This window comes from Emys orbicularis, chromosome 24 (genome assembly GCF_028017835.1).
Source record: "Emys orbicularis isolate rEmyOrb1 chromosome 24, rEmyOrb1.hap1, whole genome shotgun sequence".
NCBI lineage: Eukaryota > Metazoa > Chordata > Testudines > Emydidae > Emys > Emys orbicularis.
Genome location: NC_088706.1, coordinates 14,763,169 through 14,780,058, shown reverse-complemented (window position 1 = coordinate 14,780,058; position 16,890 = coordinate 14,763,169). Strand labels below are relative to the sequence as shown.

At 49.2% G+C, this 16,890-nt stretch overlaps 1 protein-coding gene across 2 annotated transcripts; it reads left to right on the top strand.

The window, feature by feature from the left end:
• The first annotated feature begins 61 nt into the window (after window positions 1-61).
• Window positions 62-12,534, top strand: ARMC6 (armadillo repeat containing 6). Of its 2 annotated transcripts, none has more exons than XM_065422069.1 (8): window positions 62-137; window positions 3,274-3,434; window positions 4,108-4,190; window positions 6,395-6,965; window positions 7,688-7,833; window positions 8,582-8,713; window positions 9,613-9,750; window positions 11,150-12,534. In XM_065422069.1, the coding sequence occupies exons 2-8, from the start codon at window positions 3,314-3,316 to the stop codon at window positions 11,360-11,362; spliced, it is 1,404 nt and encodes a 467-aa protein (XP_065278141.1). In that variant the 5' UTR covers window positions 62-137; window positions 3,274-3,313; the 3' UTR covers window positions 11,363-12,534. The 2 variants fall into 2 exon arrangements, with proteins under 2 accessions (XP_065278141.1, XP_065278140.1); XM_065422068.1 differs by lacking the exon at window positions 62-137 and adding an exon at window positions 305-550.
• The last annotated feature ends 4,356 nt before the right edge of the window (window positions 12,535-16,890 follow it).

The following is a 16,890-nucleotide window of genomic DNA, read 5'->3' as shown; positions in this document are numbered from 1 at the left end:
GTGCAGGCGGCGGCTCGCCAAAGCCCGGCAGCAGCGATTTATCCACCAGCTCCGATCAGCTCGTCCAAGTTGCGACTTTTCTCCACGGGGCGCCTGGCCTGGCTGAACGGTCGCGCACCGCGCATGCGCTGGAGAGGGTAAGGCGCTCGCTGAGCACGGAAGATAATAGGCACGCGCAGGACGGTTCTGCGCGTGCGCAATACCTACCTGGTTTAACGCCGGAGGAACGCGCGTGAGTTTGTGGCGCACGCGCACTGAGATCCCTTTCGGACGCCTGCGCAGTCCGCATTCTCCGTGATCTTTTTGTGCAGTGTGGGATGGGGTGAATTTCTTCATACTGAAGTGGTGCCCGTGGTGCGCATGCGTACTCTGAGCTGTGTGGCGCCCAGCTGAGTGGGGCCGGGGAGAGCGTGGTGTGGTGAGGTTCTCTGCGCTGTGGAGGGCGTATGGCGGCCGAAGTGGGTCAGTGCGGTAGCCGCGTTCTCAGAGCGTCTCTCGTTCTTTATTGACCGGGGCGGAACCTAGCTACGGCGAGCAGCGAGGCCCACAGGTGAGGGGGGTAGGGATTGAGATGGGCTTCACCAGAGGACCCAGTCCAGTGGTCCCCCGTCCATGGGGAATCGCCCCCCTCCCCGGGGTAGCTCCCTTCCCCCTCCCCAGTCCATGGGGGATCGCCCCCCTCCCCCAGGGGGGCGCCACAGCCCCTCATAAACCCCCACCCAGCGCCCTTTGCGTTGTACCTTAGCAATACCCCGCTTGCCTTGCACACAGCCCTGGCCAGCCCCTCTCTCCCCTAGGCTGGCACCCGTTCTTTCTAATCTCTCCCCCGGGGCCACACGTGCCTGGCTCCTCTGCTCCTGCTTCTCCAGCTTCCATGCAAGCTGCCCCCCCCGAGGGGGGGGGGCATCCTCTCCTGTGCAAGGCTTGAGCTGCTCTTCATTACCGACCAGCTGAATGGCATTTTCGCGAACACCCCATTCCTATCCATCCCAAGCTACAGGGCCCGATAGATTGTGGAGACCCAGGTAGGGAAGCTGGAGCCTAGCACAGAGGCTTATCTTTAAGCTAAGGATAAAAGCTGAGCGTACCTGCTGTTAGTGACTGAAAGACCAGTCCTGGGGGCCAAGCACTGGCTTATCCCAGTTCTCCTTGACCATCCTTTGCATCCTGGTGGATGCATCTGTCTTATGGCTTTTTGATAATATAAATATCTGCCCAGGCAGGTACTCCGAATGCGGTGTCATATCTTCATGCAGTCCGCTCTTTCTCCCATGACTGGTTCGCCAGCGCAGCCTGGCCAACTCCGCAGTTTCTGTTCAGAGCTGTGAAGAGGTAGAGCTGCAGTGACATCCGTGCCATATGAACCTTCGCATCTGTAGTCAGGAGCAAAGACCCCTTGTTCCAAGGCTTGTGGCTTTGCATTTCTCGCTGTCTCTCTCTCTTTTTTTTTAATTGAATTTTAAATAATAACTTATAAAAGCACAGCTTCTCCTTGGAGATTACTCTTACCTATTGAGTGCCATGGTGCAATGGAAACTCTACAAAACAGAGGAAAACCTGGTGCCTGCTCCAAAGAGCTTACAATCAATAGGATAGACATGTTACCCTGCTAATGTTTAAAATATGTAATGTTGTAACTGCTGGGATCTGGTGCCATGGTGAAATGGCTAGAATACAGGACTGAGAACCAGGACCCCTCAAATTCTGATTCTGTGTCTGAATCAAATTAAAAATATTTTATGGAATGGTAAACTACACAAATGTTGCCACAATACTTTAATTAAAAAAAAAAAAAAAAAGACACTCTTGTGTTCTGAATCAGAGGTATCACATACAGAAACTTTCTGGCTTTGATCAAGTCACTTATCTTCATTGCCTCCGTTTTTTTTAAAATGCTTATAAATGGACAGTGTCAACTTAAAAAAAAATTAACTCGTGTGAATTTGATCCATCAGTGTTACATCCAAGTTCAATGTAACTAAAAGAGATAAAGGAAATATATATCTTTTTCTCTCTGTCTTGAACTTTTAGTGGTGCTTTCTGGGTCATCTCTTTCGGTATAGTCCATTTCCCCGGTTGTTTTTTTGAGGCTTTCACACAGCAACAGGAGAGAAAATATGTTTTAAAAAATGGGAATATGTGATTGTAAAACTGCAGAAACTGATAAGAGGATTCAGGAGCTGAGTGAGAATTATAGAATATCAGGGTTGGAAGGGACCTCAGGAGGTCATCTAGTCCAACCCCCTGCTCAAAGCAGGACCAATTCCCATCTAAATCATCAATTCCCAACTAAATCATAGAAATAGAGTTTAGGGAGCCCTGGTTCCCAGTCCTGAATTGTAGTCACTTCACCATGGTGAATCTAAACCTGCTTTAAATATTTTTTTAATTAATTAGATTTCAAGTTGATGATGGCTTTTTAAAAAAAACACAGAGCAAATCATGAATTGTTGGGGTGATATCAGGATTGGTAGGCTGGTGAAGGAAGATTAGGGCAGGTTCCAGATTGAGAACCACTGGTGACTGAAATCCTTTGTGTATCTCCGCAATAGATGCAGAATAGGTAGCAGCAAATTAAGCTTCTCCATGCTCCTCTCTGACGGTATGCCTGGCTCTTGAGCATGAAGAGCTCCCTCTAACAGAGAGATGGGCGTTCAGTCTCCATGGTCAATAAAGAAACTTGGCCTCCGTTGAGACTGCCAACAAAGGGGCCTCAATTAGCACCAAATATGATGGTTTGCTTTGTGGCCACTCCATTGGGAACTGGAATGAAAACCTCAAACTCCCTTCAACCACAGCCACTGAACTGGTGTCAGATGGTAATACCTTCTGGTCATTACCAACTTGGGCCAGATTTGAATTGAAGACCTATATAGGTGAGGGGCTCTACATCCTATTCCCAGTCCCCTTAGCCATCTTCATCACAGCACGGGAGGTTTAGGCTGGACACTAGGAAAAACTTCCTAACTGTCAGGGTAGTTAAACACTGGGACATATTGCCTAGGGAGGTTGTGGAATCTCTGTTATTGGATGTTTTTAAGAACAGGTTAGACAAACACCTGTCAGGAATGGTCTAGTTATTATGTAGTCCTGCCTTAAGTGCAGGGGATTGTACTAGATGACCTCTTGAGATCCCTTCCGGTCCTACACTTCTCTGATTCTGGGTTCTGTGCTCACCCTACTATCTGTCAAAAGGAAACATTTTTGTTTCTTGCTGTCAAAAACTTCATAATATTTTGGGGCAAGTCTAATTCTGTGCTTTCCTGATGACAGGTCAAGAAGCCATTCAATTCCTGTTTAATAACCAAATAAAATGGCATCCAAACGGATCACACAGGAAACATTTGATGATGTGGTGCAAGAAAACATCACGGAATTTGAAATGGATCCAGATGAGGCTGCGAAAGAAGCTGTCCAGCAATTTGAATCTCAGGGTATTGCAAATCCATCTCACTCTGAAGCAATAAGGATATGACAGATATGTAATTAAAATGCTTTCAACATATTAAAAATCAGGGGTCTGCTGAGCTTTTGGGTATGTGTTAGAAATGCTAACTTAGCTCTCATATAAGCCAGTTATGGGTGTTAAAGAATCCCAAAATATGTCCTCAGTTCTTTCTGGAAACTGGCTGCTAATAAAGGGAAGCACTTCTCTAAACCATTTTGTTCTTTTTCCTATGGCACTTCAGTCTGAAAGATCCCAAAGCTCTTCAGAGAATCTGCATGTAAGGGTCAGTTGCCTGCCTCTAAAATGCAACCTCTTGTGAGGTGGGATGCAAAGTTGTTTACAACACCCCATTTTTAAGGAGTGGTCATGGTAGGAAAAACTGCTCAAGCTGAAACAGCTGGAGGGAATTTAGAGAGGCAGAATGAACTTTTTCCAAGTTGGAATTTAGCCTGAATTGCCCCTTACTTTTAAAAAAAGGTATTTTCTGATTGCAAATGGCCAAGACTTTGGTTTTGTATCCCTTCCAAAGGATATAACAAACATCCTAATAATCCATGCCTGTGTTTAACCCTCAGTAAAAAGACATAAGCCTAATGTTCTTCACAGTTTTCACCAGAGTTCCTGTACACCTGCCTCCTTACTTCTCTCTTGCTTTTTAGGAGTTGATCTGAGTACTATTGTAAAAGCTGCACGGAAACCCACCTCTGAAAATGGCCAAGAGCAAAAACACGACATTTTGCAGGTAGAAAATGTTAATTGTAGCTTTTCAACAAGCTGTGTGGTCTAGTGGTTCGAGTAAGGAGCTCTGGCTTCCACTTCTAACTCTGCCACTGACTCTCTATGAGCCCTGAGGAAGGGCTCACCTCACCGTGCTTTAACGCTTCCTCACTTGTCAAATGGGGATATTCATGTACCGGGTTAGCTCTTGAAGCACCTCAGGTGGAAGGTGCTATGTAAGTGCAAAATGATATTTCCTGGCCAGCAGGAGCAAGGAGTGCCTGGAGTAGCTTTCAGGCAGCCCCCTCTTGGCCAGAAGGAAGGGTCAGCCTGACATGAAACCTCTAGAGATGTTCTGAAAAGGGCATGAATAACATACATGGGATCACTGGCTAGTCTGAGGATTGGTAACATGATGTGGAGCCTTTCCCCTCTCGTCTTCGGTTCCAGTCTAGCCCTAGGTCAGCAGTGAGTATAACTTTGCCAAGAGGTGAACAGTGGGGTCCCTCAAGGATCTATGTTGTTCAACGTATTCATAAATGATTTGGGAAAGGGAGTGAACCGTGAAGTGGCAAAGTTTGCAGACTATTCAAGATAGTTAAATCCAAAGCAGACTGTGAGGGGTTACCGAGGGATCTTGCAAAACTGGGTGACTGGACAACACAATGGCAGATGAAATTCAACATTGATAAATACAAAGTAACCTACTTGGGGAAAAAATAATCCCAACTACACATATACAATGATGGGTTCTAAACTAGCCGTGGCTTCCCAAGAAAGAGATCTTGGCGTCACCATGGATAGTTCTCTGAAACCTTCCACTCAGTGCGCAGCAGTGGTCCAAAAAGGCTAACAGTGTGTTAGGAACCCTTAGGACAGGGTAGAAAATGAGACAAAGTATCATAATGCCCCGTTTAAATCCATGGTGCACCCACCCCTGGAATATTGTGTCCAGTTCTTGTCTCCCTATCTCAAAAATGATAGAGTGGAACTGGAAAAGGTTCAGAGAATTGCAACAAAGATGATCAAGGGTAGGGAATGGTTTCCACATGAGGAGAGACTAAAAAGATTAGGGTTGCTCATCTTAGAAAAGAGAAGCCCCGGGGGGGGGGGGGGGGGTGGTAGAGGTCTATAAATTCACGAACGGCGTGATAAATAAAGTGAGCAGAGAAGTGGTGTTTGCCCTTTCTCACAATACAAAAACCAGGGCTCGCCCAATGAAATTAGTAGGCAGCAGGTTTAAAACAAACAAGAGGAAATACTTTTTCACACAACACACAAATTGTTGTGAATGAAACCCATTGCCATGGATGTTGTAGTGGCCAGAGTATAACTGGGGTTCAAAAAAGAACTGGTTACATTTATGGAGGATAGGTCCATTAATGGCTATTCGCCAAAGTGGTGAGGGATGCAGCCCCATGCTCGGGGAGACCCTACGCATCTGACTGCCAGACGAGGATAACAGGTGGATCGCTCCATAATTGCCCTGTTCTAAACACTCCCCCTGAAGCTCTGGTACTGGCCACTGTCAAAGATGCGATACTGGGCAAGATGGACCATATTCGGACTCAGTATGGCAGCTCTTATGCTCTTATTTACTGATGCCTGTTTGTTGGCCTGAGTGAAATGAGTTAGTGGGATCCAGTCCACTTGCTAATGGGCAAGTTCGTCCACTTTACAAAAATCACCATTAGAAGAGGCATTTTCCAGGCAAACGCTGCAGAGAGGCCAAGAGCTGAATGGGCCGTGGGGACTGAATTCCCCTTTCGTCCCTAGAGGTGGTCCCTGCAGCTCAGGAGTGAGGCATGCTGCAGGGGGAAGAGCAGTGCTAGGCCACCTCTGACCCCATTGTAGGGATGTAAATACCCATTAAAAAAGTTAACTGTTTAAACTATTAAAATGATCATTTAGTCGGTTAAAGGGAAAGGGGTTGGGGCTGCTCGGGCTGGGGTCGACGGGGCTGGGCCAGGGCTAGGGGTTAATGGTTAGGGTTGGTTAACCAATAAGATTAATGCTTACCTGTTAGCCATTTAGTATTTTACATCTGTACCCCATTGTGTGCCTAAAGACTAATGGCTATCTCTTGGGCTGTCTAGTGTTTCTCATCATGCCAAATTTGCTTAAATTTAAGGGGCGAAATGGTTATAAATATGCAGATGTGATGATCCAGTGGATTTTTTTTCTCAGGAGATTTTGGGCAGAACACTAACCCCCATTTTCCTTCCTTAGACATTAGACTCACTCAGAAAATCCATTGCTGACTCTGCACTCAGTGAGGTCGGTGAGCAGCTAGTGCGCTTCAGTGAGCAATGCAGAGAACAGCTGGCTGTCCGCTACTTGGCTGGGCAGAAAGGTGCCTGTCCTGTGGTGCTGTCTGCCTGCAAGCTGGCCTCAGGAGACAGAAGTGCCATGCTCAAAGCCCTGCATGCTTTTTCTGCCCTCATGGATGGGCAGCCAGACCTGCTCGACTCTGCTGGCCAAGAGCTGTTGCTGCAAATGCTGAAGGAAAATGCAGATGACGCTGAAATGACTCTAGCTGGGATCCGGTGCATCCGACACGCCTGTCTGAAACATGAGCAGAACCGCCAGGAACTGGTGAAAGGTGGCATCCTGCCATTGCTGACGGGTGCCATTGTCCGGCATGGTGACTGTGCTGGGGTGGTCCGAGAGGCCTCCTCAGCGCTCAGGGTCATGACATTTGATGATGACATTCGTGTGCCCTTTGGCCAGGCCCATGATCACGCCAAGATGATTGTATCAGAAAACAACGGTTTAAGGATCCTCATAGAGGCTGCCAAAGGTAGTATTAACCCTTTGACTGCTGGTTCTTATCTCACGCCCTCTGTGCTCTCCTACCCCAAGGTCATGCTGCTTAACGGCAGGTTTAATTTTTAGTTCTTTGTGTGGCTGTTTAGTGGTCAGAGCAGAGGCCTGGGAGTTAGGACTCTGCGTTCTTTTCCCAGATTTACCGCCAGCTTGCTGTGTGTGACCTTAACCTCTCTGGGCCTCAGGTGACCCCTTTATAAAATGGCAGTAATAACTTGCTCACCTCCCAGGGAGGGTTTTGAAGTTTGCTGCTGCTAAAATGCTTTCAGATCCCCTGAAATGTGCTGCAGAAGGGCAGAGTATGGTAATTGCTCCAAAGGCAGCTGATGGGTCAGGATTTCAGTTTTCAGAGCTAACAGTCACCTGGCTAGAGAGCAGTGAACAACCCAGGCAATAGCTGTGTAAATTTATTCCACACGTGACATCCTGCCAGTGTGCCTCTCCCTAGGCCTGTGAGTCAAAAGGGAGGTGAAGCTCCATGGCTCATTCAATTCCTAGTCTGCGGTTTTTGAGTCTCAGTCAGTGTCAGTTATCATGGTGAGTTTTGGATCATGGACTCCTGCCCCACTAAGAACTGGCCTGAAACCTACCAGTTCATGCTTGGTCCTTCTTCTAAAACCCATGTGAAACTGATTCTGTCAGCTCCTCCTCCCCAGCTCCTATTTATTTTCCTCCCTTGTCTTCCTCCTTCTGCAGCATTCACAGACGACTCCAGTGTTCTCCGTGAGCTTTGTGCCACCTTGGCTCGCCTGTCCGTCCGGAACGAGTTCTGTCAAGAGATTGTGGACCTTGGAGGCTTGAATTTCATGGTGGCCCTGCTGGCTGACTGCATTGACCATCAGGTACTGTCCCTCTTCAGTGAGTGGGACCCTCTCTTCCAGGAAAGCATATTTATGGGTGGGGGTTGGGAATAATGTTGCCTAGTACGTAACATGGTGCTTTTCATCTTCAGTGCACTTTCCAAACATGAATGAGCATTAGGCTTTGGTAACCTCTACCCGTGGGCTCTTACCACACAAATGGCACTGCTGATGCCCACTTACCACCTTCTACATTCTGGCACGCAACCCAAGGTTGCATGTGCAGAGTTGGAGGGAGAGCCAAGAAGAGAACCCAACACCCCGGTTCTAGCCTCTGTTCTATAAAGCCTCCCCGATCCAGGAATAGATCTAGTTCTCAGGAAAGCTGGAACATTGGCTATGCTCTACATACTCCTACTATCGCTGATTTTTCTAGGGAGTTGGGTGCCCAAATCCCACTGAATTTCTATGGATTTGGATATTTAATTCTCTTAGGCTTCTTTGAAAATCCCAGCTACTCTGAACGGGGCAACTTGGCCATTCTGCCTGGGGCCAGTGGAAAATGGCATCTGGGATGTGAGGGGCTGGGAGTCCTGAGGAAAATGTTGCTATTCAGGTAGAATCTTTGACCCCCATTGGTCCTGCCTGGGGTTCTGAGTTTGAGTCTCAGGGCTGGGAGTGAGGTGGAAGGTGCTGCCTTTCAGGCTGAGTGGCAGTGATCTGTTTTGCCTGGCTTACACGGGATCTGGTGGGTTTTGTTCCTCTCTGTTCTCTTCGTCGTTGAGTGCAGGAGCTGGTGAAGCAGGTGCTGAGCGCCATGTGGGCCATCGCAGGGAATGATGACGTGAAAGACGCCATAGTCAACACTGGAGGAACAGACCTCATTGTGCTGGCTATGAGCCATCATCTTGCCAGCCCTCAGGTATACACCAGTATGTGTGCTGCGGACTCCCTGTGCTTTGGAGCTCTGCGTCTGTCTGGGTTTGGAGGTCTGATTTTTGGCCCATTATTTCAGTTCTGATAACAGCATTAACGGTTCCCTCACCTGCGTTTCCTCCCCAGGCAGTGCTACTCGCAACCCCCAGAACTACTTCTGACTTGGAGCAATGCCCTGCTGCTGCTGGGATCAGAACTGTGCTAGCTGCAGTCGTAGCGAGTAGAATTCTGCTCCCAGCATGGACAGTGTAGCAAGGCATGCATTAACCCCTTGAACGCTCCTGTTTTCTAGACCGGTTACATGTCTACTTTGCAAGCGTTTGTATGACATCCAAACAGTTAACCACTTTCTACCGTACTCGTACATTTATGGTCCTGGACCAGATGGCCGAGGGATTGGAAACTGGATACTGAGCTTTATACATCTAGGTCAATAGTTCAGATCCAGCCATCACTGAAAATCATTCTTCTCTGATGTCTGTGTGCTGGCCTCTGCGTCAAAAGAATATATGGGACTAGTTACCGGCCAGCAAATGTTACCATCAAAACCTCCCACGTCTTTCTCCAGTTGCCTCTTTTATTGGCAAAGCTGAGGTCTCTGTGGACAACAGGGGTGGCGTCAGAAGGGGGTGTTTGCCTGGCTGTTGGCCACGCTGTACCTGTTCTGTGATAAACAGGCTGTCGTTCTCTAGGCCCATCAAACGGATGTCTCACACCAGCACCAGACTCACTGTGTAAATCCCCTGGGAGATGGCATGCTGGCTCGGTGGGAGACTGGCCTCCTTTCTCCCGGGGGAATGAATTGGGGGTAGGGAGGCTTCAGACTCTCTTTTCTGGTTGCAGTTGTTTCAGCCAATGATTCCCCTCTTCCTCTTGGTCCCGCAGATATGTGAGCAGGGCTGTGCAGCCTTGTGCATGCTGGCCTTGCGCAAGCCAGAGAACTGTAAAGTCATCATGGAAGGTGGAGGGGCCCTGGTAGCTCTTCAGGCCATGAAGGTGCATCCAAGAGAAGTGGCTGTGCAGGTACCTGCCTCGGAGCTCTTTATTACTAATCCAGTATCATAGGGTTCCCTGCCTCCCTGGGTTTCTCTGTCTTTCACCCCGAATCTGTACAGAGTTTGCAGCTGTGTGGTGAAGATAATGAAGAAGTTGCGGGTGGAGCAGCGTTCTGTAGTTCTTTCAGAGGCATCTGTCTGTCTGAGCTGCTTGATGCCAGATTCGGACTGGAAATTGTCCTTTGATTGTGTTCAGTCCCAAAGACCTTGCTGTGCAGTTTGCATTCTTCAAGCCGTACCTGTGTCACTAACACCTCTTCCTGCCTGTGTAAATATAGCCCTGCGCCCAGCCCCGTGGATGGGGTTACATTCCTTCCAGAGTCTGCCAACCCTGCTCAAATTGGTCACAGGAAAGGCAGGCTGCCTGTCCCCCAAGACAAAGTGAGACCCTTTAACAGGAAAAAATCAACCCCCATCTCATTCCCTAAGCCCTGTAGGATCCTGTACCTGCTCTATAGCTTTTCTAAATATTTTACATCATTTAAAAATGTTTTATTTAAAACCTTTTTGCGCTAGAGTGTGTTATGACCTCATAAGAATGGTCACACCAATGGTCCATCCAGCACAGTATCCTGTCTCTGACAGCGGCCAGTCCCAGAGCCTCAGGGGGAGTGTACAGAACAGGGCAATTTGGAGAGATCCACCTGCCTTCTCCCCAGCTCTGGCCATCAGAGGTTTGGGGACACCCAGAGCAAACCTAGTTATACTTTTGGCCTTCACAACATCCCCAGGCAATGAGTCCTCACATTCCAAAAGTATTCCCAGCGCTCAGTGAATTCAGGGACCAGAATGGAAGGCTGATCGTTTTCCCTCCTTGTCTGATGTCCTCACCCATGTTGCAATCAATGGGCTAACGTCTCTGGCGGAAGGGTGCTCCTGGGCCCAGCTCCCCAGACCGTGCCCTGTGTTCCTTGTTTGAGGGTGGCTGATCTAGAATTAGGAAGTCACTTTGGGATGTTTGGGTTCTGTGTGTTAAGGGAAGGATTTGTTCAAACTGGATTTAACCGTGTGGTCAGACCCTTGTGCTTATCTCTTGAGTCTGCCAAAGAGGCAGTGAAAGGTCCTAGGGGTGGTGAAGGAAGCAGTCAGGGATGACCCTGGGCAGTTGGCTAGTTTTCCCACTGAAGCAGGTTTTAATCTGTGATCTGAACGCAAAGTAACTGCCACTTCTGTATCTGTGGTTGCTACCCGGCCAGGATCCAACTCGTGCAAAGCAACTCGTGCAAAGCACGTTGGAATCTTTTGCATAGGAAGCAGGCACTAGACTAAGCCCAGCCTTGCTGTGCGTGCACCATCTGATTCCCTTCTGCTCCTCCCCATGCTCCCTCCATGAGCCATGAACCGTTCTCCTGTCCCTCTCTCCTCAGAAACAGGCCTGCATGCTGATCCGGAACCTGGTCTCCCGGAACCGGGACTTCTCTCAGGCTATCCTGGAGATGGGAGCTGAGGACTTGATTGTGCAGGCTCGTACGGTGCACCAGGACTGTGACGACATAGCCAAAGCTGCCTTGAGAGACCTTGGCTGTAAAGTGGAGCTCCGAGAGCTGTGGACAGGCCAAAAGGGAAGCCTGGCTCCCTAAACCACTGCCCCCGAGATCCCTGGAAGCTTGGGACATCTCAGTATGCAGCATCTACAGGCAAACGTGGCATCAAATAATCTGCACTTAAAACTGGCCCCGAGCAGCTGAAGAGAATTCCTGGCCTGTGAGGCTATCGTGGTGTGGGCTGTACTACACAGGGGCATCTAAGCTGTTGCTGAGATGGCTTTGTCTGTGTGTATATAGGCTACAGATATACAGAACTTGTTGTAATGATCTACTCTCTCTACAACTTGATGCCTGGGAAAGACCTACTTCTCCCGTCCCCCCACATTGCTGTGTTACTTATTTATGGGCTGTTCCTATGTGTGTCTGTCCATGTTGTGATCCAAAGTAGATCTCTTCCTGCAGCAGTTTGGCATCTACCATTTTAACCAGCCTCGTCCTACCTCCTGACCCCTGCTCTGTGCCACTGGTGGCTAGCTGTCCCAAAGACTATTTGGGGGAGATGACACCAACATAGTGAATGTCCCGTCCTATCCCAATGCTGTTACTAGCGTGCTGTGCATTGTCTCACTGGGTTGGCTATATCCATTTCCATCCGATACAGCATTTTAAACAAATGCAAGGTATTGGCTGGAAACGTCATGGCCCCGTGCGTCACATTTATAATCGCTGAGCTTCCAGAAACAAATGTAAGACGATAGGATTGTTCCACATGTGAACAATCAAATGATAGGTGTGAGAGAGAGCTTTGGGGGGAGGGGAAAAATAGCTTGGTGTGCCACAGTGTTGTGCTACCAGAGAGCCAGCCACATTTTGAGTCCTTTGCTGGGATCACCAGACATACTCTCCCAGAGCCAAGACTCTTGTAGCGTAGTTGCCTGCTCTTATCAACAGGCCGTAGCTCCCCCGGGAGAGGGAAGACACTATATTTGGAAGAAAGGGGGGAGGGTGGAAAAGATGACTAATGCTTTTGGGCATTTTAAACTGATTATGCCAAGTGTGTAAGTAAATGCTGCTGCAGCTGTGTGGTGTCTGCCTGTAAAGCAGCAAAAGACTTGACAGCTTTGAAAGCCCTACAGGCACTAATTCCATGTGCGGTGTATGTATGCAATAAGCTGCCTACATCCCTTTCTCAATTGCTTTTTCTGGCGAAAGCTGCATCCATCTGTCTGTCTCTCTGCAATCTCAGTTCAATAAACCCTGCCAGGCTGCACTTGATCATCTCTCCCTAGGACAGGCAGTGACTGGGCTTAACAAAGACGCCAGAATTCAGCTGTGACCTGGACATTCTGCATGTGAAAGGAGGCCTGGGAGCATTCTGAAGGGGGCATTTCTCTGATGCTGGCCTGCCCTTTTGATACTGCTTCAGCAATGGGTCTGGGATGGGCTGGAAGGGCCAGAGTTGCATCTGAGCACAGCAGGGCATTAGGAAGGATGGATTGGCCTGGATGGATATGAATTCTCCTTCTGTCTTAGACAAGTGTTGGTATGATGACTCTTTTCTGCAGAGTAGCCACAGTCTTTCTCCCTTTACTCCTTCCTGGGTCTGAGTCCCTGGCTCCTATTCAGCTGAGGAGGGCTAGGCAGGGTCTGTGCTGCCCTGTGTTAGTTACGGGGGGGATTCCAAACATGAGGTGTTACACTTCCCTGGGGAATGAGTGCATGCAGCAGTGCATGAGGGCCCTGGATCCAGGGTGGCTTTGAGAGAGGATACCCAGGCCCCTCCCAAAAAGAAGCAAAGCAGAGAAAATCAGAAGCTGTTACAGAAATAATATATTTTTAAAAATACCCAGCCCTGGGTGTGTGGCAGTACGCGTTCATCTTCCTGAAGTTCACAGAGGCCAGTTACTGGTGGGAAGGTGGATGTGAGGTGCTTTAATGGGGGTGAATGCGGTTCTGCCTGCGGGAGATCCACCATCTCAGCCTACTGCCCACTTGTCCCCTGGCCTCCTCTGTCCCCCAGCTGCTGCCAGCCTGTGGCTTCACCGTAGATGACCTCCTGAAGATCTTTCGTACCCAGCTTACCAAGGAGCGCAGGCTGAGCCGGGAGGGGGTGAATCGTGGCTCTTCACCACCCCGGTTGCCAGAGGTTGTGGGACAAGAGTGTGGTGATGGCTTCCCGTGCCCTCCTTCCTGTCCGCTTCCTGATGCTTCAATCTGCAAATATCAATGACAGGAAGGAGTTGATGGGAGGAGCCTTCTCTCGCCCCTCCTCCTGCACATGGGCTGGACTGTCAGCTGTCACTCTTGACAGCAGGGTTTTGTGGGACCATTACAATATTCCTTAGCTGGAGCCATCCTCTAACAGTTCCTGTTGGAAAGGCGCCTTGTGCCCCAATGGCTTTGGGCTGGACACAGGCACCAGCAGGGGAGGTTTCATGCTCCTGCATTTCTCTGCAATCTTTCTTGCTTCTAGGGAAATTGAGAAGCACTATAGTCCCCTTATTTCACTGCCAAGGGCCCTTCCAGACTGAGGGGCTCTGGGAGGCTTTATTTTATTTGCCAAAGAATCAGTTTTCTTCTCATCCCCTGTAATAAAGGTGTGACAGCAGAGAAGTGCAGTGACGGAATGGATGTTTATTTCCTGGCCCATGTCACCTGCCATGGGCTAGGGCTACAGGATGTTAATATCCTGCTCCATGGCAGGGGGTTTGCACTTTTAGTAGGGAGTCAGATGTCACCAGCTATGGAGCCTTGGGCTGGGTCAGTACTTGGAGAAGAGCCCTTTAAAGATCAACCAACTCCTTCAAAACTAGAGTGAGTCTTCCCTTGGCAACAGTACCCCAACACCAGGTTAGAAGGCCTGAAACGGTCTATGGAAAAGGGGTGGTTTTGACAAAAATCTCCCAATCCAGCGGTTCTCAAACGGGGGGGTCGCCAGGGCTGGCATTAGACTTTCTGGGGCTGAAGCCGAAGCCTGAGGGCTGAAGCCCTGGATGGTGGGGCTGAGGTTACAGGCCCCCCACCTGGGGCTGAAGCCCTTGGGCTTTGGCTTGGGTTCCCCCTCTGGGGGTCAGGTAGTAATGTTTGTTGTCAGAAGGGAGTCACACGGTACAATGAAGTTTGAGAACCCCTGTCCTAATCCAACAAAAAAAGTTTTGAAATGATCAAAATCTCCCTTTTTGACATTTTCAAAATGATTTTTTGTTTTGGAATTTTATTTAATTTACACTTTTAAAAGGCCAAATTGAAATGACCTATTTTAATTGACCTGTGAGAAATGTTTTTGGCTGATCGGTTTGTGTAAAATTTTGATACGATTTTTGTTCATCCTGGTTCAACCTGGGAAGATGATTTTTTTTTTTTTTTTTGGAAACACAAAAATTCTTAGGGCATGGGAAACCATTTCCCTCCCAGCTGTATTCTTGACTCCACGTGGTTATGAATGAGCTCATGCCACTTCTAAAAAGAGTCAGGGTATTAACCCTTAGCATGCTGGTCCATATTCCAACTCAGGTCACTAAACTGGGCCTCCCTCAATTCTTCTGGCAGTTTTTCAGTTTGAAGTGCTATTTTCTTCACTTCCTGCCCTAGAAGTACTGTTCAGTACTGCTCAACAGCTGCTGTGCTCCACACGGGCAATGGCAGTGGAGTGCAGTGTGATCCCGCTGTCTTTTATCTACCTTGCCGAGTGGTTTGGGAGGCTCACTCTGTTTTTAAAGCACTCAAAATCTGTGCATGAACAGTGCTGTAGAAACGCAAAGTGGTGTTATTCCTTGATGTGCTTAATATTTGATGTGCTTGATTATTCCTTGATGTGCTTAATAATACCTTACATTTCCACTGCCTCTTCCATCCAAGGATCTTAAATCACTTATATCTTAACAAATGACTCCTCGCAGAGCCACTCAGCAAGTATTATTTGCACAGAGAGATTGTACTTTCCTTCAAATCACACAGGGAGTCATTGCCAGAGCTGGGAATGGAACCCAGGAATTCTGTCGTCTCTTCCTCTGCTCCAGCCATGAGCGTGCTCTCTTTCCATGCTCTCTGGATGGAGAATGTGCAACAATGGGGCGTTACCCTCCCATCCTGTTCAGATTTGAGAGCAGGCTGGCCCCTGACAGCACAGATGTTCCAGCACTCCAATGATTAAGTACCATAAGTTGGAAACAACCCAGGAGTCTGGGGCTAGGGAGCATTAGTAGTTATTTCTAGTGTGGTGATGCTGATGGGCCCCAGCAGTGTATCGGAGCGCCATTGTGTTAGGTACTGTACCACTGGAACAAAGACGCTGCCTGCCCCAGAGAGCTCACGCTGTTAGTATGAGATAAGTGGCTACGCCTGGCAGAAGGGGAGTGTAAGGAGATGCTGCTGCATGATAACCGGCGGTCGCAGCACACCAGCTGCCGGGCTGTTGCTTTGCACAGGCGTCCCAGCACAGAGGAGTTTGAAGGAGGGCGAGGAGGTGACTTTGTGGACGTTTACAGGGAGCATCTCCCCTGTGGGATGGGCGGCCAGGGAGAAAGCACGAAGGTGCTTGTTTGAAAACGTAACCGAGTTAAGTCCCATAAGCTGGGAGCAAAACAGGTGTCCGGGGCCAGCTGGCATTGCTTCTCAACCTCACACGTACCTCACAGTGCCCCGTCTCTGGGCTGCGCCTACGTGGAAACCAAGAGCCTCTTTTCCGCCCAGGCACTGCATCCCCTCGGCCCAGCAGCGGGGCGAGCTTTGCACGGCCACCCTCCTCCTCCTTCCTGCATTGCTTTTGCTGTTTCTTCGGGGGGGATTTTTTGGTGGTGGTTGCAGAGTGTAATGATGTGGGCGCTTTGCCTTTGCTGGGCAACAGGCTGCTCTGAGGATCTGCCCCTGGCAGTTGTCCCAAGTCTTTTCCCACAAACCCTGAGGGTGTGCGCCCTGGCACGAGTAACTCCGAGGCAGCCTCCTTTGTGAGGGCGTCTTCAGGCTCCTTCAGGTTTTCACTCACCTCTGGACCAAATCCCCTTAGTTTCTCCAATGCTAGATGCTGTTGACTAGAATCTCCGTCCTTTCGACCTTCAACTTCCTTCCCAGATGGTCTGTGTCTGTTGGCTTCAGCCAGTGGTCCCCCGCTTGGTGCGGTGGGATTGCTGGGGACGGTCTCACAGGTCAATGTTTCACCTCGATCCCTGGAGCCCTGAGTGGTGTCACTGGCTCTTGTATCTGAGACCTTCACGTCCTCCTCGGGGCACCCGCTGCATTGGACGCTGGCATCACAGCTGCTTCCTTCCCTCCCTTCTGCGTTGCCCGGTTGAGAACTGGCACTGCGGGGCGGCTGGTAGCGTGGGAGCTCGCCATACGTTCTGTAGCAGGGGAAGTAGCCGGTGGAGACAGCGGAGTCGCTCAGGATGGAATCGTCATCTAAGGGGCAGTAGCTCTCCGAGTCCCCAGAGCTGTTCTCAGGGTGTTCTGGCCTGGAGAACAGAGGGGTGGTTTTACCCTCTATCTCGAAACTCTGTGAGATCGAGCCCAGCTGGAAGGCAGAAACAAGACAGCTCAGACAATATAATCGTCCTTCTCAAACCACACCTGCCTTTGACGAGATACTGGCTAAGCACCACACTTATTGCTTCTTTTCATCAGGC